The 26,788-nt window shown below is 45.3% G+C and overlaps 1 protein-coding gene and 1 long non-coding RNA gene across 4 annotated transcripts in view; one reads left to right on the top strand and one right to left on the bottom strand.

Moving 5' to 3' along the window:
- The window catches only part of RNF130 (ring finger protein 130), a 91,068-nt gene extending 68,046 nt beyond the window's left edge, over positions 1-23,022 (top strand). The window contains exons 4-9 of one of the 2 annotated variants that reach the window (XM_072947104.1): positions 385-456; positions 2,378-2,460; positions 10,626-10,722; positions 12,874-13,078; positions 16,264-16,357; positions 22,832-23,022. In XM_072947104.1, coding sequence (XP_072803205.1) covers positions 385-456; positions 2,378-2,460; positions 10,626-10,722; positions 12,874-13,078; positions 16,264-16,357; positions 22,832-22,847 — 567 coding nt within the window. In that variant the 3' untranslated portion in view covers positions 22,848-23,022. The remainder of the gene's footprint in view (positions 1-384; positions 457-2,377; positions 2,461-10,625; positions 10,723-12,873; positions 13,079-16,263; positions 16,358-22,831) is intronic. The other variant, XM_072947105.1, reaches the window with a different exon arrangement.
- Positions 6,491-11,016, bottom strand: LOC140688399 (uncharacterized). Of its 2 annotated transcripts, none has more exons than XR_012063047.1 (4): positions 10,895-11,016; positions 10,407-10,519; positions 9,705-9,868; positions 6,491-6,790 (listed from the first exon to the last, which is right to left on the bottom strand). It is a non-coding gene; the product is annotated as an uncharacterized lncRNA (long non-coding RNA). The 2 variants fall into 2 exon arrangements; XR_012063046.1 differs by having other exon boundaries at positions 10,862-11,016.
- Positions 23,023-26,788: the final 3,766 nt, after the last annotated feature.

The raw sequence follows: 26,788 nt of genomic DNA on the forward strand, positions 1-26,788 counted from the left end.
TTTCACTGTGTACACTTACTCACCAGAATGCTAAACCTAGGGGGAAACTGCCAGTTCTTCTGATTTTTTAATTGTTTTTTAAGAATCTTCTCACGTGATATGACATGGAAAGTAACGTAGGGTAATAGGGACTTCGTGCATTTAATTTTCTTAAAATACAGGACATCATCTAGAGTACACAGACGTTAACTAGGCTTATTGTGGTCGTTTCAGAATATACACAAACGCTGAATCGTTATGTTGTACCCCTGAAACTAATGTATGTATCAATTACTTTAATTTTTTAAATGTAATAAAATAATAGTCAGCTGTAATATCAAGAAAAGAAGAAGAACGCCGAGAGATCTTGCACTTAATGTCTGTTTTTCTTTGCAATTTTCATAGCGTCGCCTTGGAGATGCAGCCAAGAAAGCCATCAGCAAATTGACAACCAGAACCGTAAAAAAGGGTGACAAGGTACAGTGGTGAAATCACTCTCAATGCTGTACAGACAGCGAAGCATTTTGCCTTTGAATCGGGAGGGAGGGGATGTGCCCTGACCGTTTACTTGGGTCTCGTCTGTTGGATTATCCTTCTTCTCCAAGCGTGCTAGCTGATGCTCTGTTTTGACCAGCTTCCCTTTGAAGTCTTGTTCTTGGCATGCCTGCCATGTGGAGGCCCTCCGTTCAGTTCCCTGATTTTCCTGGACTTAAATGCTCTTGTCATTATAGCTTCACTGGACTACTTACAGGTTCCCTAGCTGTGGTGTCCAGCAGTTTTCTTTCGCTGAAGCCTGGCGTCCTTCAGGGAAGAGCCCTCGAACGTGCGTTCTCTGCCTGTGCTTCCCGCGAACTCGCCTCTGTCTGGTGTTCTGGTTCTTCACCGGTTCGCGAGAGAACTGGCGGCCCGCATTTCAAGGGAGTGGTGGTTAGCAAAGTGTTCTCCGTACGGTGGGCTAAGCAGGTTGAAAGAACACAGCATGGGGCCTGGTGGCTTTGGGGACCAAATCAGAGCAGCAGTGAAAGCGAGAGGCTGCTTGTGGCCGAGACCACCGGCTCGAATTCTCCAGTCGGATCTCAAGTTGCGGTAGAGCCCTGCTTCTGCTCTCTAAGCACAGCACAGCAGCGGGACGTCAGACCCTGTGCTCAAGGTTATCTAGAGTGAAAACACTGCACCTCTGAAGGGATGGAACCAAAATTGTCTTCTGCCCCAAAACCAACTCTGATTTTTTTTAACAAGGAGCCCTGGAGGGATAATTACAAGTGCTTCTCCATCCTCTTAAGTTTTACCACGGTTTTCACTTTTCTCATTTTTCTTCCCACTGCCATGACACCCCACGTCTGGTTTTCCATGACACAGCTCCAGAAGGTGGAAGCATTTTCAGTGAACTTCATGGTACACTGGGGAAAGAAGAAAGTAAAAATCCTAACAGAAATACAGGCAGCATTGGAACAGCTGCACTTTAACCCTGGAGGAGGGGTCACCTGTGTAAACGCTTTCTTGACCTGGTGGCCTTCAGCTGCCACGTTAATCTCAATGTCCACAGAGCTGGTCTGACCTGACCATCCTGCTTTGTCCCCTGTGCTAACACAGAACCGTCTTTCCTTATTAAGGCCAGCGCTGCTAGTTTGTGCCTCCTAGACCCGTCAAGAGTTGTCCCACTGAGTTTCAGTCCAAGGGCAGTGATGTGGCAGTCAGTCTTGCCTTTTCTGGCTCAGGCTCCTGGTGGTGCTCCGTTTTATGACAGCTCTGGGGAAGCCTGCCTCAGCCCAGAGGAGGACGGAAGTCAGTGACCCTGGGTGACCAGACACCTGGCAGACTCCTCCTGACTCTTGATAAAGACCTGGTATAGAGTTGAGTCCATGATGGGTCCCCACCCCAAATCTGTGACCAGACACACAGCTCCCATCCTTGGAGGGGGGTGGTCTCTGGATAACGGTCTTTTGGGGGCTCTCCATCTTTTCTGTCAGCACTTAGCTATGTGGTCCAGTGAGCCTCCTGATGAGAATCCAGTGAAACCTGCCCAGACCGGAATAGCGATGCAGCAGAGTGAGAAGACAGGAGGCTCCAAGGGGACAGCTGATTTGAATCTTGAAAAAAAATCAGTGTTCTTGTTCTAGGACATTTCACAAACAGAATTAGTATTAATTGTTGCACCGTAGTAAAAACAAAATAGTATGATTTGGGCCAATACAGTTATGCAAATAGAAACATAGTACACTTTTGTTTACAACCTTCCCCTTATAATCACCTGTGTATCGTCGTTGCCGCGTACACTTTTGTTTACAACCTTCCCCTTATAATCACCTGTGTATCGTCGTTGCCGCAGGAGGACTCCTGGCCGCTCAGGCACCTCTGGCTGCAGCGTGTGACTTCTGTTCTGTGCCTTTCATTTCAGGAGACAGACCCAGACTTCGATCACTGCGCAGTCTGCATAGAGAGCTATAAGCAGAACGATGTTGTCCGGATCCTCCCCTGCAAGTATGTCACCTTTTCTTTGTTTAAAAAAGAACGATACTAATGTGACTCATATGCCTCCCTCGCTTTTGAGAGCCACCTCACCCACGGCTTTTCTGGCAGCTGGGGGCCCGGCTGCGCAGGCAGAGGGCTGGGCCACCGCAGCAGGAACTGACTGCAGAGCCTTCTCTAGTGGAGAAACGGGCACAGCCGGCGGGCACATCAGGGGCCTGAAGGCATGGAGGTTGAGAATTTTTTTATTTCTGTGACTTCTGTGGGTTTCAGAACTAGCCACTGTTCCTCTTCTTTTATTTTATTCTTTTTTATTGAGGTATAGTCAGTTTACAATGTGGTGACAATTTCTGGTGTGCGGCACAATGCTTCAGTCATACATGAATATATATATATATATATATATATTCATTTTCAGGTTCTTTTCCACTGTGAGCTACTGCTATACAGTATAAACCTGTTTGTCTATTTTATATATACCAGTCAGTATCTGCAAATTTCACACTTCCAGTTTATCCCTTCCTACCCCTGCCCCACCCCCAGGCAACCACAAGTCTGTATTCTATGTCTGTGAGTCTGTTTCTGCTTTATATATAAGTTCATTTGTCTTTTTTTTTTTGATTCCACATATGAGTGATATCATATGGTATATTTCTTTCTCTTTCTGGCTTACTTCACCTAGAATGACAATCTGCAGGTCCATCCATGTTGCTGCAAATGGCATTATTTTATCATTTTTATGGCTGAGTAGTATTCCATTGTATAAATATACCACATCTTCTTCATCCAGTCACCTGTTGATGGACATTTAGGCTGTTTCCATGTCTTGGCTATTGTAAATAGTGCTGCTGTGAACATTGGGGTGCAGGTGTCTTTTTGAATTAGGGTTCCCTCTGGATATATGCCCAGGAGTGGGATTCCTGGGTCATATGGTTCTCTTCTTTTAAATCAGAGTACATCACTAGGCACTCCAGTAGAGCCCCAGAGGTGTTCACTTGGCACTGGGTACCAGAACTCTAGGGCTTGACTTAAATATTTCCGTGAACCTGTGCTGTGTAAAGTGGGGGGCACTGGTGTGTGCTGTGTACCTGCCCCACGTCAGGTGCTCTGCTCTGTTCGGTTTACATTTACTCTGTCCTGTAAGAGGATCCGTGTTTCTCTCCCCACTGTCCATCCAGTGAAGGATGGTGAAGTCTGTAATGGATCTGCCAGGGTCACACAATTCAGAAATGGCTGGGCCAGTACAGAGGTCCGCCTTTATATTATTTCTACTTTTTACGTGGGGCCACGTCCCTCCCTCCAAACGGAGGTATTCGCCTGTAGTTTGGTGCCCTAAAAAGAGCAGATGTTCTTTATAAGCACGTGGATGTCTAACACGGTGCTATCCCAAGCTGGGGGATATGAAACAGATACACAGTTATGAGCAGTGGTTGGAAAAACATGAAGTCACCTGCTGAGAAGCCTAAGACAAAAGACTTTTCCTCTTCCTTCTCCCCTCGCCTTTAAAACACGTCCACACCACTCCCGCCTTCTAGTAACACGGAACGTGTGAGTGAGTCAGACATCCAGTGGTCGTTGTCTCCGTGAGGCTGCTGGTATTATCTTACTTATTCACAAAGTCATGTATTTACACCCTAGAGAGAGAACTTAAGAATTATTTCATGTACTAAAACAGAAAACCAGAATTCTGGAAGTCAGGTCATTCTAGTTTACATATAAAGGGAAATCTACAAAACTCAATGTACGCTGTTCTATAGAAAACTAAATTGTGTAATTACCAGTTTTTCCAGTCTTAAAGCATGAGGCTAAAGGAAGTACAGTTGACCCTTGAACGACGCGGGTTTGACCTGCACCTGGAATTTTGTCGGTGGTGAATTCTGCAGTCCTGCGTGGTCAGCAGTTGGCTGGATCTGCAGATGCAGAACCGTGGATACGGAGGGCTGATTACAAATATGTGCATTTTCAGCTGCATGGGCTGTCAGCACCCCTGACCCCCGACATTGTTCAAAGGTCAACCCTGCAAATCAGGAGAAAGATCAAGAGGAAACATTGTAAAGCATAATCAGCCTTCCCTTGCTTCTACAAAGTGTTTTACCTGCGCAGATGTCTCCCGGCACTGGAGTGACTAGGAGGAAGCCAGGTCTTTCCAAAGTGCCTTCCTGTTTCAGTGCAGGGTCCCCTGGTACCACCTGGGCAGTGAAGCCCCCCACGGCCAGCGGTGGTCATTTGCAGGCGCCAGCGTCTCCCTCGGGGGGGGCTCCTGCTGGAAACAGACTGTGCTGGGACGTTTGCTGCCTGTTCTCTCTGTCCCTCAAGCATTGGCTTTTGGAAAGTTTCATTCTTGGTTCTGTTTTTTCCTTCCAAACCTGACTTTGCCTCAGAATCAGTGGGGAGCCCTGGGCGTGTTTATTTCTCATGAAGTGCCTGGGTGACTGATGCTGCAAGGCCCCACCGTCTGTTGAAGTGCAGAGCTCTGCTAGGTCGTAGCCCTTTCGGTGGCTGCACCTCCCCGCAGAGGAGTGGCCTCAGCCTTCATGTTCATGGTCCGCTTTTGAGTATTAGGATTTGGCAAACTTGAGAGTGTTTCTTTGCACCTGTAGTTAGGGCACTGCTCACCTGGCTGACTTGAGTCCTGAGATCCTGGTCTGGACTGTCCATGCCCACTGCCCTAACACCCCTCTGCTTCAGGGCAGGCGGCAGCTTTCTCCGTGTTGCACACCCTGCCCTGCACACATTTCCCCTCCCTGAAATGGTGACAGCAGTGGGATTCTCAGGTGTGGTGAAAACCAACTGGGCGCGTTGAGCAGTGTTTTGTGTGACCCGAGTTGACAGCTTCTGACCTAGAGCAGACTCTCCCCATGGGCGCAGTTGACATTTGGTACCAGATAATTCTTCGTTGGGCACATTCGGGGGCTGCCTGTGCATTGCAGATTATAGTATCCTTGGCCCCACTCACTAGATGCCAGTAGCGCCCCCCACACACAGCTGTGACCCCCACGGATGTCTCCTGACCTAGAGGAGGGCTCCACTTAAATATTCATCTTTATTCCAAATCTTCCCAAGCCTGTTTTCCAGGGGTGGCTGCCTCATGCTGCTGCTCGCTCTGTTCCTGTGCCTGAGATATCCTGCCCTTCCTCTTTGATCTGCAGGTCTTTTTAGCCGTGTAAGGTGTGACTCTGCTACGTCTTCCTTCAGCTCTGGTTCCTCCCTGGGACGCGGAGCAGACCTCCAGCCAGGCCTGGAGTGCCGCCCCGAGCCCCTCCGTCCCCCTGGCTGGCTCTCCCCATCCCCTAGCAGCGCTGCCAGCTGTGTCCCTTCTCCTTCCACACCTTCATGTGTCCCTTTCTTCCTCACTCTCATCAGATAGCGTCACCACCCACTTCACAGAGAAAAGAATGGCTCTTGGACACCTGAACTCCTCTCAGCCTGATGACCCCAGGCCCTTGTGTGTGCCTGCCCCACACCCGCGCCTGCAGCCTTCCCTCACGTCGCAGTGAAGGAGACAGTCTCTGTGGTTCTGGTGTGCTCCTTCCACCTGGGCCTCCACGTGCCGACACCTTCCCTCCCTTGGGGACTGTGCTCTGCTAGATCTGTGTTCCCTCCAGCTTTTATTCTTTCAGCACTTCATCACGCTCAAGCATTTTCTGTCCAGTTTTCATAACTGTCTTTCAAACCCACCTCCAGAGCTGTACCACCCACAGCCTCTCCCCTTCACAGCCAGAGCCCGGAACGGGTCTGTACCCAGTGTCCGTTCTCCCCTGGCTCAGGAAAGAAGAAAAGCCCGGGTGCCTCTGTGTGTCTGTCCCTGCTTCTGTTTAACGAGCCTGTCCGGAGGCTGGGCCGAGACTTCCCGCAGATAGCACACCCCTCGGGGACTGCTGGCGTCTTGTTGCATGACCTTTGCTTTTCACCTTCTGTCACATTAATTTACTGTGGACAGATGGCAGCTGGCATCGCTTTGGGACCTCCTACTTGTGTCAGTTGATTATAGTTGATCATCCTTTGGACGTTAGGCAACACAGGTTAGAAACTAAAAAAACTATTACCTTATTTAGACCTCTTTTATTTAAAGGTCAGCCACAAAATATTTTTAGTAGTCAAAAGTACTTTTCAGAAGTAGAGTGCTGGCTTGGATAAGCCTTTGTCTAAGACGCCACTTTGGGAGCTAAAATGGGTCAGTCATCTGTCTGCTGGCAGAGGCGTCACCGTGATGCCCCCGCCTCGGAGCGAGGGTCTGCTGCCAGTCCCAGCTCCAGGGGAAGAGTTCTTGTCTCTGACCTTTGATAATCCTGGATCCTTTTATGTTTGCCAGCTCCTCGCACGACACCAAGAGGCTGCAGAGCTGTGAAAAGCACTCACCTTCAGTGTAGGCTCCTCTCCCCGCTCCCCCCCTCCACCAGTGTTCTGATCACTCTAGTTTACAGCATGTGTGGGAAGTAGGGAAGGGCGAGGGCAGCCTATTTCCATGTAACTGGTTTTGTTCCTTTTGTTTGTTTGGGTTTTTTTGTTTCTTGGTTTCTTTTTTGGCGGGGAGAGGTAATAGGGTTTTTAAAATTTTATTCATTTATTTATTTTAGAGGCGGTACTGGGGATTGAACCCAGGACCTCGTACTTGCTAAGCACGCACTGTACCTCTTGAGCTATACCCTCCTGCCCCCTCCTCCGGGTCTGTTCCTTTTATGTCCCATACGTTTCACATTCTGTATCCCGAAGTATTTCTCATGGGAATAAAGGACTTCTGTTGAAGCTCTGATAAGCTTGTCCTTTTCATGCTTCACGATTCATCAGCACGTCACCCCCTTTCCACCCCTGTACACCGCTTGGCCCAGCATATGCCGTGCCCTTTTCTGCTTTTACGTGCATTTTTATTGTTTTGAGTCTTTTATAACAGCGGGAAGGGACTTCTTTCCAAGGTCTGGCTGGCCCCAGGTGCCCCCCTCTGAGGCGTCTGTGGATGCCTGAGGTATGTCTGCAAGCTGGGAAGAGGTCACTGGCGCTGGGCGTGCTCGGGGGCTCTGACCGTTCATCAGGGCATCGTGTGGAACGTTGACGTTACTTTGCCTGAATTTGTGTTTAATGATACTTCCATTTGTGTGTCCCTGGTGCTTTTTCTTTTCTTTTTTTTTTTTCCTTTTTCAGTTTTATTAGGTAGTAGTATTACAGTCCAACTGCACACACACGATATTGCATGTAAATACATGCAGACAGTACACTGCACCTTTTTTTTAGTTTACGTATGTGTACTGATCATTGCTCCTAAGAACAGTTTCGAGCTTTAGCTTTTTAAACTTACATAGTTATCAATGGAATAAAGCCAACTATAAAATAAGAATCAGCAGAATGTGGTGATACAGTCATAAAGGACAGTCAGATGTGCTCACACGTATTCAAGAAATCAGTCATCTTAGTTGTACATGATGAGTAGTTCATTTGTGTGCTTTTTCAAAGGATCACACTTACGGTTTTTCGCCTGCTGCCCCGGACAGCCTCACGAGGGGGGTGACACACCGCCTTCCCCACCACGCCTCACCCCCTTCCGCCTGCAGCTTTCAGGCGAGACAGCTGGGAGTGAGGGCAGCAAGTAGAGGCTCAGACAGTTGTAGGAGCAGGACTCCGCTTAGGAGGAGGGGAAGGCCATGTTGAGCCCGGTAAAACGGGAGAGCGGAGGAGACAGAAGCAGGAGTGGAGAGAGTGGGTGATGAAGAGAGGCGTCAGTGAGCGCAGAGAGCCGGTCAGCGCGTCCCGTCACGACCGGAGGGAGGGGTATGTGATGGGCTTGGGTCAGAAGGGCCAGCGCGTGAAGACGACAGCCCTGGGTTTTGTTTGCAGAAGAGAGAGATGTGCTGTGGGAATCAGACTGATGATCTCTGGGCCAGGCGCCGGAGCTGGACTGTCGGGAGTCAAAGATGGCTCTGTCGGGGTGGGGGGAACAAGGGCGGCTTACTGGCCGGGGGTAGGAAAGCCATGGGGTGGACAGAGAGTCCAAAGAAAAGGGCTTTTTGGGTTTTTCTTTCGGATTTTGAGTTAGGTTAAGAAGGGAGACTTTCTCAGTTTTTCCCTGAAGAACAGTTAGTCTCTGTTTTCCTTCGTGTCGGCGCCCCCGCAGCAGGGCGCCAGACCCTTTCTTTTGGATCAGCACACCTGCAAGGGGACAGCTAAGAGCCCCAGCATAAGAGAGATGCATCCATGACAAAGGTGAAAGGAACAGATGAACAGAGAACAGCAGCTTACGCGGCTTTGAACGTTAAATACGGGATTATACCGTTTTGCTCTCTGAATAACCAGTAACAGGAAACAAGGCACGACAGTAAGGAAAGGGGAGGCGGGAGCGCTGGCGAGGGCGGGCAGGCGAAGGCAGGCTCCACCCCAGGCCGCCGCCGCTGCTTAGCCGGGGGTCTCCGCAAGCGGTCCAGGCCAGCCACCCCTTGCCAGAGTGGCCACATCAGCGATCACACGACCTTCTTTCTCCTGCCACTGGTCAGCCAGCTGCACTCCGTCGTCCAGACTGCCTAGAACTGGTTTGGAGCACCTTCCCAGCCGCCCATCCCCATCCCACACTGATCAAACCCTCATTGGTCCGTGGGCCTCCCCAAAACGTATGCCAGATACTAGAGAGGGGCGCCCCTGTAAGGGGGAGGGCCTGTCATTTACGTCAGACCTAAGGGAGTCTACGTCTCCAGGAAGGACTGAAGGCCTCGTTCTAGTCTTGGTTAGACTACAGCCAACACTGGGCACAGTCCCCAGCCGGCTGGGGAGCTACGCCGTCTCTGAGAATACCCTCGGTGGAGGTCCTGGGGCAAGGAGCCTTCTGCCTTACAGCACTCTCATTCACGGATGCGAGGAACGGGCAACGGACGTGACAATGCCTCACGTGTACAAAGTCAATTTAGGTCTTGCCTATGATTTGGTGACTTTCACCCATTAAATAAAAACTTTCAGGTTTAAATAAAGGCCTTCAGGGATGATGAGGTCTGGTTCACTGCGTTATCTACGAGTTTCAGTACTAGACTGATGCATTTAGTTGTCAGGGTCTTTCTTCTTACCCCGAAGAAATGGGCATAAGGCCACCAGGTGACATTGGGTGGGTACGTATGTGTTGTTGGGGTCAAAGCTATAAACCCAAATGTTTCTTCCAAATCCCAATTAAAACAGTGAGTTTTCTAGGTCTTTCGCTTTTTAAGATCAAAACTGCTCTTTAAAACAAGTATATATAACTACTTGTAAGCTATATATGAATTATAAATTAAGAGGCATACCATGGTTCAATTTGATGTTTTTCTCAAATTTTCTTGTATCTTATGCCAAGACTCTGATGATAGCTCCTCCAAAGGTGCCCAGCTGTCTGTCCTGGCGCCTGCCTCGGTCCCTGCTGGGCCAGGACCCTGGGGCTTCCGTGCGGTTTCATTTCGGCTACTCAGAGCTGCCGTGGGGAGGTAGTGAGAGTGAGAAATGACTTCCACAGCTCCCTCAGAGTCTTTTCTCCATTCCAGAGGGCACCAGCCCCTTTTTTAAGAATGCAGAACCCTCCATGACTTACTTCCACCCACAAGGGTGTGACTTCCTTCTCCCCTGAGGAAGAGAGAAACCCCCCCATCCTCTCTCTCCCTTCATTTCAGCTGAAAACTGCTGGCTGAATGTTAGCTGATTCTTAAACACAGTTTATCCCTAAAAACAGCCCCAGCCGCCCTGGAACTTTACAAACATTTAACGTGGGTTGCTTAGAAGTCTTTTTAAATAATGTTTTAAATGACATTTAAACAGAGGTCCATGAAACTGGTAATTACATAGAGAACTCTTTCTACTCCTGGTTAGTATCTTTTTGAAACTCCATTTTTCTGCTTTTGCTGTTGTAGAAAACAACTGATGTATAAGGTATAATTCATTTTCTTCATCCTTAATAAATTTCTACATTTCCTCAAATCTTTTTTGGAATTGGGCAGAAGAAAAATACTTCTTACCAGTTCTCGTTTATACGGTGCTTTCAGCATATGACGTTGGGTTCAGGAGCTTTTCTTCCAGGTACGTTGCAGTACATCCCCAATATTTGTCTCTTAGGGCCTGTGATTATGTCCTAAAGGGGAAAGAAACAGACTGACCAAAAATTCCATTTCTTTGCATTTTGGCCTAAGAGTTTTTCAGTATATAATTTGTCATACAATTCTCCACTTTTTTTATAGGCATGTTTTCCACAAATCCTGCGTGGATCCCTGGCTTAGCGAACACTGTACCTGTCCTATGTGCAAACTTAATATTTTGAAGGCCCTGGGAATTGTGGTATGTTTCCTGTTTTGTGAATACTTTCGTGTAGTGTTATCTGTAAGCATGGCACTGACATGGACGAGTGGACGGTTCAGAGTCCCACAGGGACACACTGACTTCCTTTGCTGTATAGCCCTGTGAGCCTAGCACTGACTTTTTTCCCCACGTCACTTAAAGTCCAGCCCACTTTGGAGAACTCCTGGCAGAGAAGGTGAAACACTGTGCTGGTCCACTTTAAAGCGTGTGTGTATTGGGCGGTGGGGGTGTGGTGGAGAACTGAGACAGAGAGAAGGAGACCATTTTCCTTCATTCCAGTATCTTTTTTCTTAAGGAATTTAGAATATAGACTTTTACACTGGTCCAATAATAGTTTTTCTGAGGTCAGCATGATGTAAGATGAGGTCATCACTTATGTTCCTTCGTCTTGAATATGGTTTTGCTCCCCTGGGCATGGGTCACTGCAGGCCGTGATGTGCTCAGTGCCAGCCCCAGGCAGACCTCCGACAGCCTGGCGGGGGCCTTGGGCGGGGGCCGCGTGGAGCAGCACTGCAGCCCTGGCCGGGCGGGTCAGCCGCTGACCAGCCGAGGACCTTGGAGGCTCCCTACGGTTCCTTCCGTGAGAGGAGTATGTATCCAGGATTATTGCTTTTTAGAGGCAAAGGAAGTATTTTCTGGTCTCAAAAAAAGACTGAACAATCTTGTGGAGCAAAACATTTGTTTTGACCCAGCAGATGAATTTCCTCACTGTACCCTTGCAGATCAAAGTAGTCCTATCTGAAAAGTACCCTCAGATGGCTGTTGAGGTGTGATCCAGTTGGGCAGTGACGCCCCGCTGATCCTCCGTCTCCAGAGATCAGGTCGGTGATGCTGTGTTCAGCACAGTGCGCCTCCGCCTCTTCACCACCGACACTTTGGACCAGACAGTCCCTTCTTGGGGGGGAGCCATCCTGTAGACTGTCCAGCAGCATCCCTGGCATCTACTAGTAAATACAACGCCCTGGCCACACAATCAGAAATGTCTCTGGGCCCGGCCAGGTGTCCCCTGTCCACCCCCACGCGAGGGGTGTATTGTAGAGCATCTGCCATAATGCCTGGCGCGTAGCAGACACTTGGGGAGATACTAACTCAGCTTCCTCTGTTGCCTCCAGCCTTCTTGGCTGTTGTTTTGTTATTTAAGTCCTATTCTTTGAAGGACCAAGACATACTCTTTCCTTCTGTTTTTAATGAAAATTGTTCTGAAATGTATTATAAACTGCCATGGTTCCTTAAATATGAAAAACGTAGCAAGCCCTCTTCTAAATGAGTGTCATTATTAGCCTCGGTTATCACACCATGCTGTGATTCTTTAAATTTGGGGTGACAAAGAAGAGAACTATTTTGCCCAGGAGGTCACTGCCCTGGGTTTGGCTGGCTGTCACCTCTCTGTAAGCATAAGCTTCTCTCAGCCACCCTTCCCAGCTCTGCTCCTAGTACACTGCCTGCCGTTGGCTAAAAGCACCGACGGTTGCTAAGGAAACCAGGTATCCATGCTGTTAAATCAGAAGACTTTAGCATCCATTCACTTTTTCGCTGGTAAGCTTTGGCTCCACGGCAGCTCTGAACCCCTCTTCCAGAATTAGATGCTTGGGTTTTGCAACAGATAGTTTTCTCAGAGTTCAAGACTCTTTCAACGTTGATTGGCTCTTGGTTGTATGCATTACTTATATTCAAAAGTAGGAGATATTTAAAAACTTGTCTACCAGATGGACGGGGCATTACAGAGAAGTTAGTAGGATGAAAGGGGTATTTACTGTTACCTGCGTTAACATAAGAGCCAAAGTGATACACCGAACTGTTTGTCAGCTTTATAACAATGATAATGAATCACTTTGCCTGTGAGCCTTGTCCATAAGGGGTTGTCATTTCTTTATAAAGATGAAGTATCCAATTTTCTCAGTTCTGCAATGAATTTTGGTTTTCCTTTGTACCATTTTTGGGAAGAAATCATGTTTCTTTTAAAGAAAAACTCTTGGATGAGAGTGGAAAGTGTAGATGAAGAGAGAAATGAGAGGAAATCACATAGAAAAAACTCGGTAAAGTGTTTTCAACAGGGATGTTGAACTTTAAGAATTTTATAAAAGGAATTCTTAATCTTACAAGTACTTTTAATCTGGAAATATTTTGCAGCCAAATTTGCCGTGTACTGATAACGTAGCATTTGACATGGAGAGGCTCACCAGAACCCAAGCAGTTAACCGGAGATCAGCCCTAGGTGACCTCGCCAGTGACAACTCCCTTGGCCTCGAGCCACTTCGAACTTCGGGGATCTCACCTCTTCCTCAGGACGGGGAGCTCACTCCTAGAACGGGAGAGATCAACATCGCAGTGACAAGTAAGTGGGCCCTGTGCCCAGGACACAGGACGGCTTTGCTGGTGGTGTTCAGTGTGTGGTGGAGAGCTGAGGCCGTCACCAGGGCCGGTGGTGGCGTCTGTAATGGAGAAGGGAATGGGGACTTGCTAAAGCAGATTATTTGGAACAAGGAAGCTTTCTTTATAATGAGAAGCGTGTGTATTTATGCGTCATGAATAGGAGTAACTGCCATTTGATGAGTGGTTGATCAGAGGTCTGTCTTAGTAGCTGTTTATCAGCCTGATTTGAAATGCAGACAGGGACGTGATGTTGGGTATCAGCAGCAGCTCAGGTGTGTGGTGTCGCTGTGAGCTCAGCGCTCTCTAGTTCCCAGGCGGCAGGCAACTCAGTGAAAAACAAATCCAGAACTTGAACCTGAAAGTTCACAACTTTAGAAACAGCTGAGATGGCCGGTTGCTGCTCACTGTATTTTACACTTTTTATGAAGTTTGGTATCTTGGCACTTACCTCTTTGGTATAATTGGACAAGAGGTGGGGGAGAAGCCAAAAGATAATCTGCCCTAAAAATGTTCTGGGCTGGTTATGAATGTCATGATTGTTGAACTATTGACAAGAAGGAGAGTAATACCCTTGAGTGTTTCGATGGCCTTGCCTAAGTATGAGTGGGCTGGCGGGCGTGCGAGTGGGCCTCGGGGACGCTCCCCCGGGACAAGCAGCTGGTTTCAGTTCCATTCTCTACATGTTGTTTCCATCTAACCACCTCTCACCCGTCTTCCTCGCCACCTCTCTGGTGCTGCCTCTCGGTGCTGTTGCCTGCCTATAGCTTCGAGCCCTAACCCTGGTGGGACTCCTCTCAACTCTGCAAGTCAGGAAAACAGATAAAGCTGTTCCCGGAGTTTCCCGAACCTAGTAAGACTCGTGTGGTCTGTTCAGTCTAACCAACCAAAAGGTGTTAGAAAATGAGTTCCCAGGTTTTAGTGTCTCGCTTGTATAAACTCAAGGAGACCTCACTCAGTTGTAAAGCAAGTAAAAGTAGTCTTTGACACAGTTTGACTCATTTCTTACCATTTCCCAGCGACTTGTTTGTTTAACAGCATCTCATGTTTTTCTGCGGGTGAGATTTTTAAAAGCTGATCTAGCAGTAACAAAGGAGCCAAAGGGTGTCTGTTCGCTCCTGAGTTTTGGGAGGCCCTTCGTTGGTTGACATTTATTGAGCACCTGCTACTACATTAAGTAATGATCCTATTACATTTTATATATAAATGTCCTTTCAAAACCTTATGCCTTGATGATTAAAATATTACTTCATGCATCAAATTAATCACCATTAGCAAACTTTATGCACATTAATCAGTGAAGTTCATGTGGTTGCACTAGACCAGTGCTCCCTCAACTTCAATCTCCAGCCCTGTGGTGCCCTGGTAGCTACCGTGCTTCTAGCCAGCGTCCACTGTGTGCAAGGCACTGTGCTAAACACCCCCGGGAGGACGGGGGCCACCGAGACCCCGGCCGCCGTGGGTCGCTGCTGACGTACCCCTGGGCCACTGGGTATTATTCTAACGGTGTTTACTTCTTTTTGGTCACACTGATTTTTATAGCTGAAATGCCACGCAGGTATGGATGCTACATTCACAATCAGAAACAGACATAATTGAAGTCCTAAAAGTTAGTCTGCTCATCACGTATAAAAGTCTAAGAAGAGAAAAATAAAGACTGCTGTGTTAAGGGTCTTGATGTCAATGACCAGTCACCTCTTAATTTCTTCTCAGATGCCAGTATACTTTTTTTTTCCTAACTTAAAATACATGTGGGTGAAAATGGTGGATTCTGCATGGGTTCTTGAATGTTTATTTTGACTTAAATAAAAACCTTATACGTTCACGCTGCTGATGAGGAATTTGCATTCCAAGAAGCAGCGGCTGCACTGTTACCTAAAAAGAAAGAGTTTGCTATGCATTTTCATGACATAAAGCAAAGTGGACAGAGAAATGCTCACAGAACAACTCAGCATCCAGGAGTCCTGAAGACCAGTTCTTCTTCCTCTTCTGAAGACCGCCACCTGTACAGTCCAGTGGAAGTGTAATGCCCTTTTTCTGGGAGTTCCCAGGCACGCACAGTGTTGCGTAGAGGCAGGATTCATGGAACCAGCCTGAGAAGCACCCACGTTCCGCACAGCTTTCACATACAGACATTTGGCGTTCCAAGTAGGAATGTCTTCTCTCTGCATTAGCGCAGGTTTGTGGGGCATTTCGCTGTGTGACACTTTGTCAGACCAGCCCTAGCTCGTGTATACTCTAGGAAATATTTTATAGTTAAGACTTTTTAGGAACTCAGATTGGCTCTCGGGTTATTTTTGAGGTTCTCAATAAATACTGTATCTGATCCGTTACCTTGACAGTACAGACTGAAAAGTTAAGGGAAAACATGAACTGATTTCCTGGATCTAGAGAGAAACGAGACAGAAACCCTTAGAGTTCTGTGTACCGGGGGTTTTCAGCTCTTCGATGGGCCACGGACCTTGTGACTCACCTGCCCTTCCTACCCCTGCTTCACCAAGCCAGAGCAGCCAGTGCTGCTTCCCCGCCGTGGGCTGGTGAGGTAGTCCTCTTCTGGGCAGGAGACACCAGTAAGAGGCCCTTTTTAAAGAAAGACTACAAGTACCCACTCATAACAGAAGAGAAAGTAGATGTGAATGCCACGGAAGGCCGGCCTGCGGACTGCTTGGAATATCACAAGCTCTTTGGGAACCGCTGCTCCATATTCCTAAAGGCTTTCTCTAAGAATGAGTGACACAGCCATGCAGAAGTGACCAAATGAAGAAGTAAAGGATAACTATAAATATAGCTAGTCTATTTTGCTGTCATTTAAATTAACAGTTTAAAAAATCTCATGTCCATGAGCAATTTTATATATTTTTTTTTACTGCACACTTTTGGTGGCCACGCTTCTCACAAACCTCAGGACGTCAACGGGAAGAAATGTCTGGGCCGTGCTTTCCTTTCTCCCTCGCAGCTTTCACCTCTACTTCCACTAACCTTCTGCACTTAGTAGCTCTCTGGCAAACCTCCTCCTGCTTCACTTCCTTGGGCCAGTCTTGGCTTACACCTCCGTTGACGTCTGCTTCGTTGCATTTGAGGGAAATGTTGGCATCGATTTGACTTAAGCCTTCTCCCCAGAGTGACTTCCTCCCTTTCCTTTGTCAACAGAAGAATGGTTTATTATTGCCAGCTTTGGTCTCCTCAGTGCTCTCACGCTCTGCTACATGATCATCAGAGCCACAGCTAGCTTGAATGCTAATGAGTAAGTAACAAATTGTTTTTTTGGATTGCATGTGCCAGATGACCCCCCAGAAAGTATGTTAGAGTAATATTCATAAAAATCATGAGAATTGACTTCCACCAGTTTCACACTGATCTAGATGCGATCATACCTAGCAAAATAACTTCTTTCACGAACGTGTATTTTCAGTCCGTAACACTGGTTGGGAGTTGACCTTGCTCAGCAGGAACCGCTAGGTTGAGAAAGGGTCTTGGGGCTGTCCTTGGCCACAAGCTTAGAGTAAATCAACAATGGAAGAAACGCCAGGGGACCCAGTACGGTCAGAGGAGGTAGAGAACGCCCCTTCCGGGCAGCTGGCAGGAGAAGCCCCACGGTCTTGGGTGCTCATCACACTTACCTGGAGGCTTGTGGCTTTTGGTGGATGCTAGCAACTGGGCCTATGCACAAAGGAACGCGGATGTTTAACCTGTGAGAAAGAAGCAATCGGGAAGACCTGCTGTTTCCAAATATTAGAAAGAATGTCGGGGTGGGTGGAAATAAGCGTAAACTGTATTTCCATAGGGCAAATTGAGGACCTGAGGGTAGGTTCCAGGAAGGCCGAATTTCACTGCAGTGAAAGGAAGAGTGCCCGTTAGCAAGGCTGCTTACCGCTGAGGTGGTTTGCTGTGGGGGCAGGGAGGGCCCGGGACTGGGAATGGGGGCGGGAGCTGGGTGTCGCTTGTCGGGGCTGCCGTAGGTGAGGCATTTTTCAGAGGATGGAAAATTGGGCTGGATGACTGTTAAGGTCCATTTTGGTTCAGTGGTTTTCCAAGAGTAGCTTTCCACAGGGTATGATATAGAAAAGGTTTTTTGGTTTTGTTTGTTTTAATTTTGGGGCATTTACTGTAGGATATTATTCAGTCCTTTCTTTCAACCATTATTCATGAAAGCTGATTCAAGATGAAAGCATCCCTGGGACACGGCCCAAATCTGAACTTAAATCGGTGGAATCCATGTGCTCTCTCTGTTCACTTATGTCCTGGCATTTTAATTGATTAGTGACAACCACCCACTCTCATGTAGTTGATTTAACTGAATGCTCGTAGTCCGGGCAAGTAACCTCCACTCCAGTGACGTGATTTTGTTACCTCAAACCTGATCTGCTGGCTAGATGTTTATGTAAGAAGTACCCTTTGACATCCCTGACGTATTACACATTGAGGATGTCTTGGTCCGTGGACATTCCTCAGCCTTCAGATGCATAGTCTCGGCCTCATCCAGCAGGTCGACAGCTAGTTGCTTCTGTTGGGCCCCCCGATGAGGTTTTACTTGGACATGACACAGTGTTAATTGCTCAGGTTGCAGAGTCAGACGTGCCTGGATGTGACTCCCCGCTCCTCTGTGTTTAGTTGTGAGAACCGGGCAGCTGTATTTACCTGAAGCTTGTTTTAGTCGTCCATAAAACAGGAATAACAGCGGGAGTGCATCACAGGGTCGATGTGAGAATTAGCACATAAAGTGCTTAGCACAGTGCCTCGTACATATTACGTGCTCAATAAATGTTAGGCAAAACAATTCCTCTGAGTCTTTCAAAGTTCTGTGAAGATGGCCGTCTGCCTTTATCATTTGGCAAATGAATTTCATTTTCTCCCATGAAATAGAATACAGACTCATAGGAGCTCGTGACTACCTGTGATTCAAACCACAATTCAGAGGGAAATATTTGTTTCACCTGCAGTCACTTTGCTTACTCCCATGCTGATCCATCAGACTAGATGAGGGGCTTACAGCCAGCCCACTTCCTAAAAATTTCACAAATGACTGAAAACTAGTCACAGCAAGTAGCTGCTCACTGGGCACTTTTACAGAATTATTAAGTCATTTACTAGTCAGCCTTGCTGCCTGCCAGTGGCAGCAGAATCTACCAGGTGCTCAGTTCATGTATCAGACATTTTAGACAACGTTCAACAGGCTTGTTACCCATTATGAATTGGAGTTCGGTGCGTAAGTGCCTGCATGACTCAGAATCTGTGTCATAGATCTTAGATCCATGTCTCAGTCCAACTCTTCTCTAATCAGCCTCTGTAAAGGTTTGAACTGCCGTTGTTTACTTGGATATTATTTCTGTGCATTCAGTCAAAACCACTCTGAAGGACAACTTCCATGATCCCATTTAGAGAGAGAAATTGAGAGAGAATGAGAGTGTGTGTCTGTGTGTACTCATGTGGATGCATGAAAACATGGTCACCGAAACATTAATGGTGGTTATCTTAACTTAGTACAGTTTTGCGTGGTGTTTTCCTCTCCTGTTGTGCTTTTATGTGTTGATTCTTCTTTTGTAACCTGAATTACTTAATTTTTTAAAGGGCATTTTAATTATATGGATAAAAGAAAGTTAATAGCCACTCTTACTCAGTATCTCTTTCCCAAAAGTGATGAAAAATTCCTATGCGATTTTAATTCCAGCGAAAATTTTATTTCAGCAAATAAATTTATAATTATCCTTCATTAATGAATTCTTTTAAATCTATCTTATTTCCCTTTTTGCCTTTACTGAAAAATTAGTCAGAATGAGATTGCCTTTTCAGTTTCATTGCTCTGCTTCGGTTTTCTAAATAACCTCGTCCATTTGTAAGATAATCTTCTGTATAAATAGATTCCATCTTTTCACAAGTCAGTGATCTGTCTGGAAATCAGTAGTAATTTCCATCTCTGTGCATCCTACCTACCATTACAGTTTACTTTTCTGACAGTGTTACGCTGAGCCCGTGTGTTGCGATGTCAGCAAGACCTTATCCCAGGCTAGTCACTGGTGAAACCCCGGGGCAAGATGAAGCAGCCTGGAGCCAGCAGGTCCAGGCTCCGCGGGCTCGTGGGCAGCTGCTCTGCTGGGGCTGGAAGCCCGCCCATCTCCCGCCCACGCGCTGCACGTGTCCCCAGGGCTTGATGCCATTGGCTTGATTCAGAAGCCAATCAGAAGTCCTCGTATCTGGGGCCACGCCCCTTCTGTTGTGATGACATGCCATTTAAGAACTCGACCATGACTAACTGCTCTAACTTTTTTAATACTGCAAACAAATCTCTTGACTTTTGAGACTTTGCCAATATAAAGGGGCTAGTAGTCAAAGAAGCAAATAAAAGCAAGGTAAATATATTTACATGTATTAGCTCCCCGTCTATTTCTTAGCTCCTAAGTGAGCAAGGTTATTGAACTCCAGTTCCTAACCGACGTTTTCTGCTCTACTTCATTCCTCAAATAAACCTTGTTAACCCCAACATTTACCAGCTTATATTTATGTAAATCTACTTTCCCCTCAGCATAACAAAAGTAAATATTTTCGTCATTGCTTTTATTTGAGGAACAAGTTGTCAGATTCGCGGATGATGAAGGAGAGATTTTGAGTTGAATGGGAGGTTCAGCGAGGTGTCCTTCACAGCCCTTTCTCAGCTCCCAGATTCTGATGCATAGAAACCATGTTCTGAGATTTGCAGGAGTGTAGCCCAGGCGTTCAAGATGCAGAATAGTCCCTTAAGGGGGAAATGAGTCAGATGCGGTTAACCTGATGAAGTAGCTGGAATAAATGTGAGATCCTCTGGCATAGCCAGGGACCAGGAAGCCCCAGCTCTGCAGCAGGACGCCGCACTTGCGTTGTCTGCACGGGTCTTCTTGTAGAGAAGATTTTGTGGTGGAAATGTAGGGGCCAGCCCAGAGGAATGGGTGTCTGTTATTCTCTGCTGAGTATTTCTGACTTGTTCTGCTCAGACTCTTTGAAAGGAACATCGACATATTTCAGTATAAAAGGGTCTGAAATGTAATCATTTGATACCTCAGGAATGCTTACCTTAGAAATGAGGGGAGTGGGGTGATATGAGAGGTGTTTCCAGGTATTTGAAGGATTTTCAGAGGTGAGAACAGCTACTATTTGCTGCAGGCCTACCAAGAGGGTACTCCTGTGTTGGGCTCTGTTACTGCCCACGTTGCCCCGTTTAGTGCCCATGGTCGTCCCACAGTGGCTGACCGGCGCATGCAGAGGGTGATGCCTGCTGTGAGGTTCTGGAGCTCTGGGGGTAGATTTCCTCCTAATGCTTGAAGGAACTTCCTCCAGTTGGAGCTGTTCACCCACGACATGGGCCATCTTGAAAGCTGACAAGCCTGCCAGGACCTGCCTGTTCACACAGAGGCCGCCAGGCTGCAGCTGTTCAGAGGCAGGCCCGGGGTCAGGTGGAAGGAAGTCTGACCCCTCCCAGTCCCATGAGTCCCTCCTGTCCTAAATGGTCCCAGAGCCCAAGGAGAGAGGCTGCCTCTTTTAGAACCTTCAGTGTCAAAAGGAGTGTTTTTAAAGCTTTTTTTTGCAGCCACCTCCTGCTGTAAGAAAGACACTTTACACTGTGGCCCAGCATTCCCGCGTGTGTAACTGAAACAGAAGTTTCACAGTTTCCCTCACTACCTGCAGTATCTCTGACCTCTCTTCCCTGTGCTCTGTTGCTCACACTGATTTTATAATCCATTAGTAGGTTGCAGCCTGCACTTTGAGAAACACTGATCTAAAGAATTTTGAATTTTGAATTCTCAGCTGGGTACCTCTGCTCACACGGGCACCCGTGCCTGGCTGTTCACTCTCCTGAGACAGCCTTTTTTGTAACAACACCAGCAGAGATGTGCCCCCAGTTTGATCATGAATCCTCTTCTCCCTCTTGGCATCTTCCCCTTTCAGCCGCTCTGAGCCTGAGAGATACACACAGAGGAGCAGCCCTAGGCCAGAGGAACCAAGGGACCCCCGAGAAATGCCACAGGAAGAAGGGCGTGGGGCTCATGCCCAGTGTCTCTAGTCCCAGCTCTTTCCTTCGCACTGCTTGTTTCTGACTGCTCCAGGGGACCGTTTAAGGGCTCCAAATAATATGGCTGAAGAAGACAAATTTGCTTTTCTAAAAATGTGATGACAGAAGGAAGATTAAAGCAATGGGCCTTTTGATTGAACTTCTGTACTGGCTTTGACAGTAGTCATTCTTTACTTTTTCCGAAGTACCTTTAATGTTTGATTGCATTATAATTTCTTAGAAAGGCAGCAAAAAAGCAAGATGTAAAAATCTTGATTTGCTCATTCAAAGTCGTTATATCTAAGATACAGTTTTTCTGAGCAAATATTATAAAAAACCACGTATTTTCTTAAATATGAGCTACAATAAAGTGTAGAGCTTTACCTGAAGCTGCTGTGAGCAGCCTTCATGCCCGGCCGTTCATTCATTAGGCACCATCTCCCTGGTACTCCCAAGGCTCCAGGCCTCGCCCTGCAGGAGCCCTGGGGAGAAGGGGCTGTGCCCCCCCGTGCCCTGCACCACAGCGCTGGCTGAAGTGACAGGAGAGCCAGGAAGTGCCCGCAGGCCCAGCGGTGTGAGAGGAGCGCAGCCACTCAGCATCACACAGACACGAGGAACCGCCACTTCTGCAAAAGGCTTCCTGGAGGGAGTGACTTAGGGACAAGGCCAGGCGTAATTAAGGCACAAGGGGTGGGAAAAGCAGATCAGGTCCAGGCAGCTGTTTGGTTTGATGTGCCTACCGTAGGTGGTGGGGGGGAGGGTGGTAGGTAGACTACAGAATTTGGATTTAATTTTTGGAAATAGCAGGAAGTGTCTAAGGCTTTTCAGCAAAAAGGAAATTCCTGGTGACCGAGAAGTTGCTTTGACGAGGTAGTGACAGGAGGCAGGAAGGTAGGTTGGGTGAAAATGTGGAGCTGAAGGAGGAGGTCAGGGGGATGAAGAGGAGATAAAACAGGAGATGCTGGAGAGTTGTGTGATGCCTAAGGATTGGGTGGCTTGAAATACGGACCTGGAACTGAGCATAGAGAAGAGAGAGCAGAACTGAAGTTACAACATGGGAACCACAGCAGTGAACCAGACCACACAGGGTCCAAGCCAGGGCGATCCCCCGGTGCCAGGCTGCAGCATTAGCCTGAGGGTAGCACAGGAAACAGAGAGGTTTCAGGTCCCTTCAGGCACCTGACTTAGGGACGGACACACACACACACTTAAAATCTGGGGAATTCCTGTAAGAAAACCAGACATCTCTGGAAATCTGTACTGTTCAAATCTTATTTTAAAATAAATAAATGACAAACTAGTTTGAGGTATGAAGGGGGAGCATACTATAAAGACAGCAGCTACAGATTTCAAGACGCTCAGCATTTAGAACGTGTGTTCAAACCAGGAAAAGTTGTAATTATATGATAATTGTCCCTGCATTTTCAAACAAGATGCCATTAGCCCATACTTTTCCCTGCATTCCTTTTGGGAGTAGGAACACACTTTTAAGTGACTGAGCCCCTTGACCTCAGATCAGAAGCTGCTGGGTTCAGGAAAATGCTAATGTTACTGGCTTTACCAGATACTGGGCTGGGAAGTATCTGGGGACAGCCCCAGGCCACCCTTCAGTTAGGATCACTTTCTCTGTTATTTTAAGACATTGACAATGACACTCTGACTAACTCTTGACCTCTCTTTTTTCCTTTTATTCCATAGGGTAGAATGGTTTTGAAGAAGGAAAAAACTGCTTTCTGACTGATTGCCTTGAAGGAAAAAAGAACCTATTTTTGTGCATCATTTACCAATCATGCCACACAAGCATTTATTTTTAGTACATTTTATTTTTTCATAAAATTGCTAATGCCAAAGCTTTGTATTAAAATAAATAAATAATAAAATTAAAAGACTGTTATCGAGTGTCATTCACGGTCGTACGGTTGGAGGGCTAATTCTGAGATCATGTGCTCAGCTTCCATCTGTGTGCGCTTCAGAGACAGAAAGTGCTCACCCTCCCCGTGGGAGGGACAGTGTTTCTGCTGTGTTTTCTGTTGGCTCCTGCTGTGCCCAGATAGGACCCAGGCTTTGGGGGCGTCCTGTGTGGTGATGCCCCCTCGGGCTCTGAATTGAGTGGGTTATTCCATTTTATTTTCTTCAAGTTTCACTCTCTGATAATTTCTTGTTTCTTTGTTTGTGATTGATCTGCCTCTGCCAGAACAGACAGTCACAGAGACATCGAGTTGTGTCACTTGCCTCTGTGTCACTGGTACCTAGTAGGGTTCTTTTGCACATAGTAAGTGCTCAATAAATATCTGGAAAGGATGAGTGTAAGAAAGTGTTTCCAAAATACACACCAATTAGTAATAAATTATGTCTGTCCAAGTTTTTTTTTACCTAGTTTGTACTGTATTCTTTTAAAAACAGCAAACTCTGTCAAGTTGGATGGAGCAATTTCACATGTGTAAATGAAATGTGTTTTGCATTATTTTTGAGGAAGATGTTGGAATATTTTGTTCTATTGAATCATACACTTGAAGGATTATCAGTATATGTAAATGTTCTGAGCAGTGAATTCTCAATCCCCAACACCAGCATTCCTGAAAGATGAAAGTATTCCTATCTGTAACAGGTTCATTACAGCAGTCCTACTCAAATCAGTAAGGGGTTGAAGACTTTGTTTATTGAGATATAATTCACACACCATAATATTTATTCTTTTAAAGGGTAAACCATTTCAGTAATTCTTGGTATATTCACAAGGTTGTACAACCATTGCAACTATCTAATTCTAGAACATTTTTATCATCCCCAAAAGAGCCTTATTTATACCATGAACTGTAACCTCTCACCCCTGTCACCCCCACTGCCAGCCCAGAGACCGCTAATCTACTCTCTGTCTTTGGATTTGCCTGTTCTGGGCATTTCATGGGGACAGAATCATACAATATGTGGCCTTTGTGTCTCACTTCTTTCACTTAGTATAATGTTTTCAAAGTTCATCCAGTTGTAGCATGTATCAGTACCTCATGCTTTTTCAGGGCTGAATACTATTCCATTGTATGGCTGTACACCACACTTCATTGATCCATGCATACATTGGTGGACATTTGTGTTGTTTCCACGTTTTGGCTGTTATGAATAATGCTGCTATGAACGTTTGTATACACATTTTTGTGTCAACATACTCTTTACAGTTCTTTTGGATAGATCCCTAGGAATAGAATTGCTGAGGTGTATGTTAACTCTAACTTACTAAAAAACTACCAAAGTGTTCTCTAAGCACTGTACAACTTCACATTTCTACCAGCAGTGTGCAAGGGTTCCAATTTCTCTACATCCTCACCAGTGCATATTATTTACCTTTTTTAAAAAAAATTACAGCCATGTCTAGTGGGTGTGAAGTGGCTCCTCATTATTGTTTTCATTGCATTTTCCTAATGAGTAATGATGGTGAGCATCTTCCTGTGCTTTTTGACCACTTGCATATCTTTAGAGAAATAGATCTAAGTCCTTTGCCCATTTTTTGGACTTTTTTAATTTTTATTTTTTTAAGCTTTTTGTTGGGGGAGAGGTAATTAGGTTTATCTATATCTATATCTTTTTTTTTTTAATGGAGGTACTGGAGATGGAACCCAGGACCTCATGCATGCTAAGCATGCACTCTATCACGGAGCTATACCCTCCCCCTTGGACTTATTTTTTTATTACTGAGTTGTAAGAGTTCTTTATATATTCCAGATACTAGGCCCTTAGAAAAACAGTTTGCAAATATTTTCTCCTATAAGTTCCATTCACTTTCTTGATGGTATCTTTTGAAATACAAGTCTTCTGTTTTGGGGGTATTTTAATGGAGTCCAATTTGTCTTTTTTCTTTGGTTGTTTGTGTTTTAGGAGTCATATCTAAGAACCCATTACCTAATTCAAGGTTGCAGAAACTTCCAAGAGCTTTATAGTTTTAGCTTTTATACTTTAGTCTTTCATCCATTGTGAATTAATGTACGTATATGATAGGAGGGAGAGGTCCAAATTCATTCTTTTGCCTGTCAATATCCATTTGTCCCAGTACCATTTGTTAAAGAGATTATTCTTTTTTCCCTGTTGAATGGTCTTGATAACTTTGTCAAGAATCAGTTGAGCATAATGCATAATATATTCTATTTTATTGATCTCTGTGTCTGCCTTTCTGCCTGTATCACCTGGTATTGATTACTGTTGCTTTGTAGTAAGTTTGAAATCAAGAAATGTGAGTTTTCCAACTTTGTTTTTCCCTTTTCAATATGAAATATATTAATTTTAAAGTAGCAGCAGAAGACTGACAGTGTCTTGAAAGAAATGATAAAAACCAGAAAACAGTGTAATGAAATGTTAGGGGGGAAAAAACCTGCCAACCTAAAAACCTCAGGAAAAAAATTCATCAAAAATAAAGACGAAACAAGGCATTTTCCAATAAACAGAAACACCAAGGGTGAGTTCTTCAGACAGAAGAAAAATTATTTCAGATAAAAACATGGAGATGCAGGAAGATTCGAGAGCAACAGAAAGGGTAAATATGTGGATAAAGTGATAATTGATGTACAGAACACTAATGTCTTATGAAAATTAGTCAACATTAATTGCACAAAAGATGGGAGAGGATAAATAGAATAAAAGTACCTTAAGACACTTGCATTTCCAGGAATAATTAAAATTTAAAAATAAAAATAATTAACATAGAATGGGATAAATATAAAACAATAAAATGATAGGTTTAAATCCTAATATGTCATTAATGAATGTAAATGGATGCTTAAATACTCAAAAATTAGACTAGATACAAAATTTACATACAAACATCTATGTGTGATATTTCTTTAATATACGGATACAGAAATGTTGGAAGTAAAATGATAGGAAATATATATATCATGTAAGTATTAACCAAAAGAAAATTTATATAAGTAAAAGGCAAAATATGCTTTAAGATAAAGAGGGACGTTTCATAATGATGAAAGAGTCCGTCATGAAGAAACTAGTTCTCAATTTGTGTACCTGATATGTCTTCAAAATACATGAAGGAAAAATTGACAGCTAAAAAGCAAAATAGACAGTTTCACTATCATAATGGGATTTTTAAACACATCTCTTGTTAACAAGCAGAAAAATACTCATTACGGATCTAGATTTGAACAACACAATAAGTAATATGTAATTGACTATAGGATATATATTATTTTCAAGAACACATAGATCATTTACTAAAATAGACCATATTCTGGGTGTTAAATCAAATTTCAACAAATACGTAAGAACTGAAATCATGCAGAGTATGTTTTCTGACCAGTGGCATTAAGTTAGAAATCAAAAACACAAAGATAATTGAAATGATTCCTAAATTATTGGAATCAAATAATATATTTCTTAAAACACTCATGAGTCAAAGAAATTGCACTTGTTTTTAAAGTTTTAAAATTTAACTGAATGCCAATAAAATCACAATATATCAAAACTTGTGTGATGCAGCTAAAGCAATGTTGGAGTGAAATTTGTGGCCTTAAGTGCGTGTATTAGAACTGAAGAAAGGCTAGAAGATCAGTGTTAGAAGCATTCCTCTCAATTAAAGGACAACAAACTGAATCAAACAAAGGTGATAATAATGCTAATAAAATAATTTAATAGAAAACAAATATACAATAGAAA

The sequence above is a fragment of the Vicugna pacos genome, chromosome 22 (assembly GCF_048564905.1).
Source record: "Vicugna pacos chromosome 22, VicPac4, whole genome shotgun sequence".
NCBI classification, from domain to species: Eukaryota; Metazoa; Chordata; class Mammalia; order Artiodactyla; family Camelidae; genus Vicugna; species Vicugna pacos.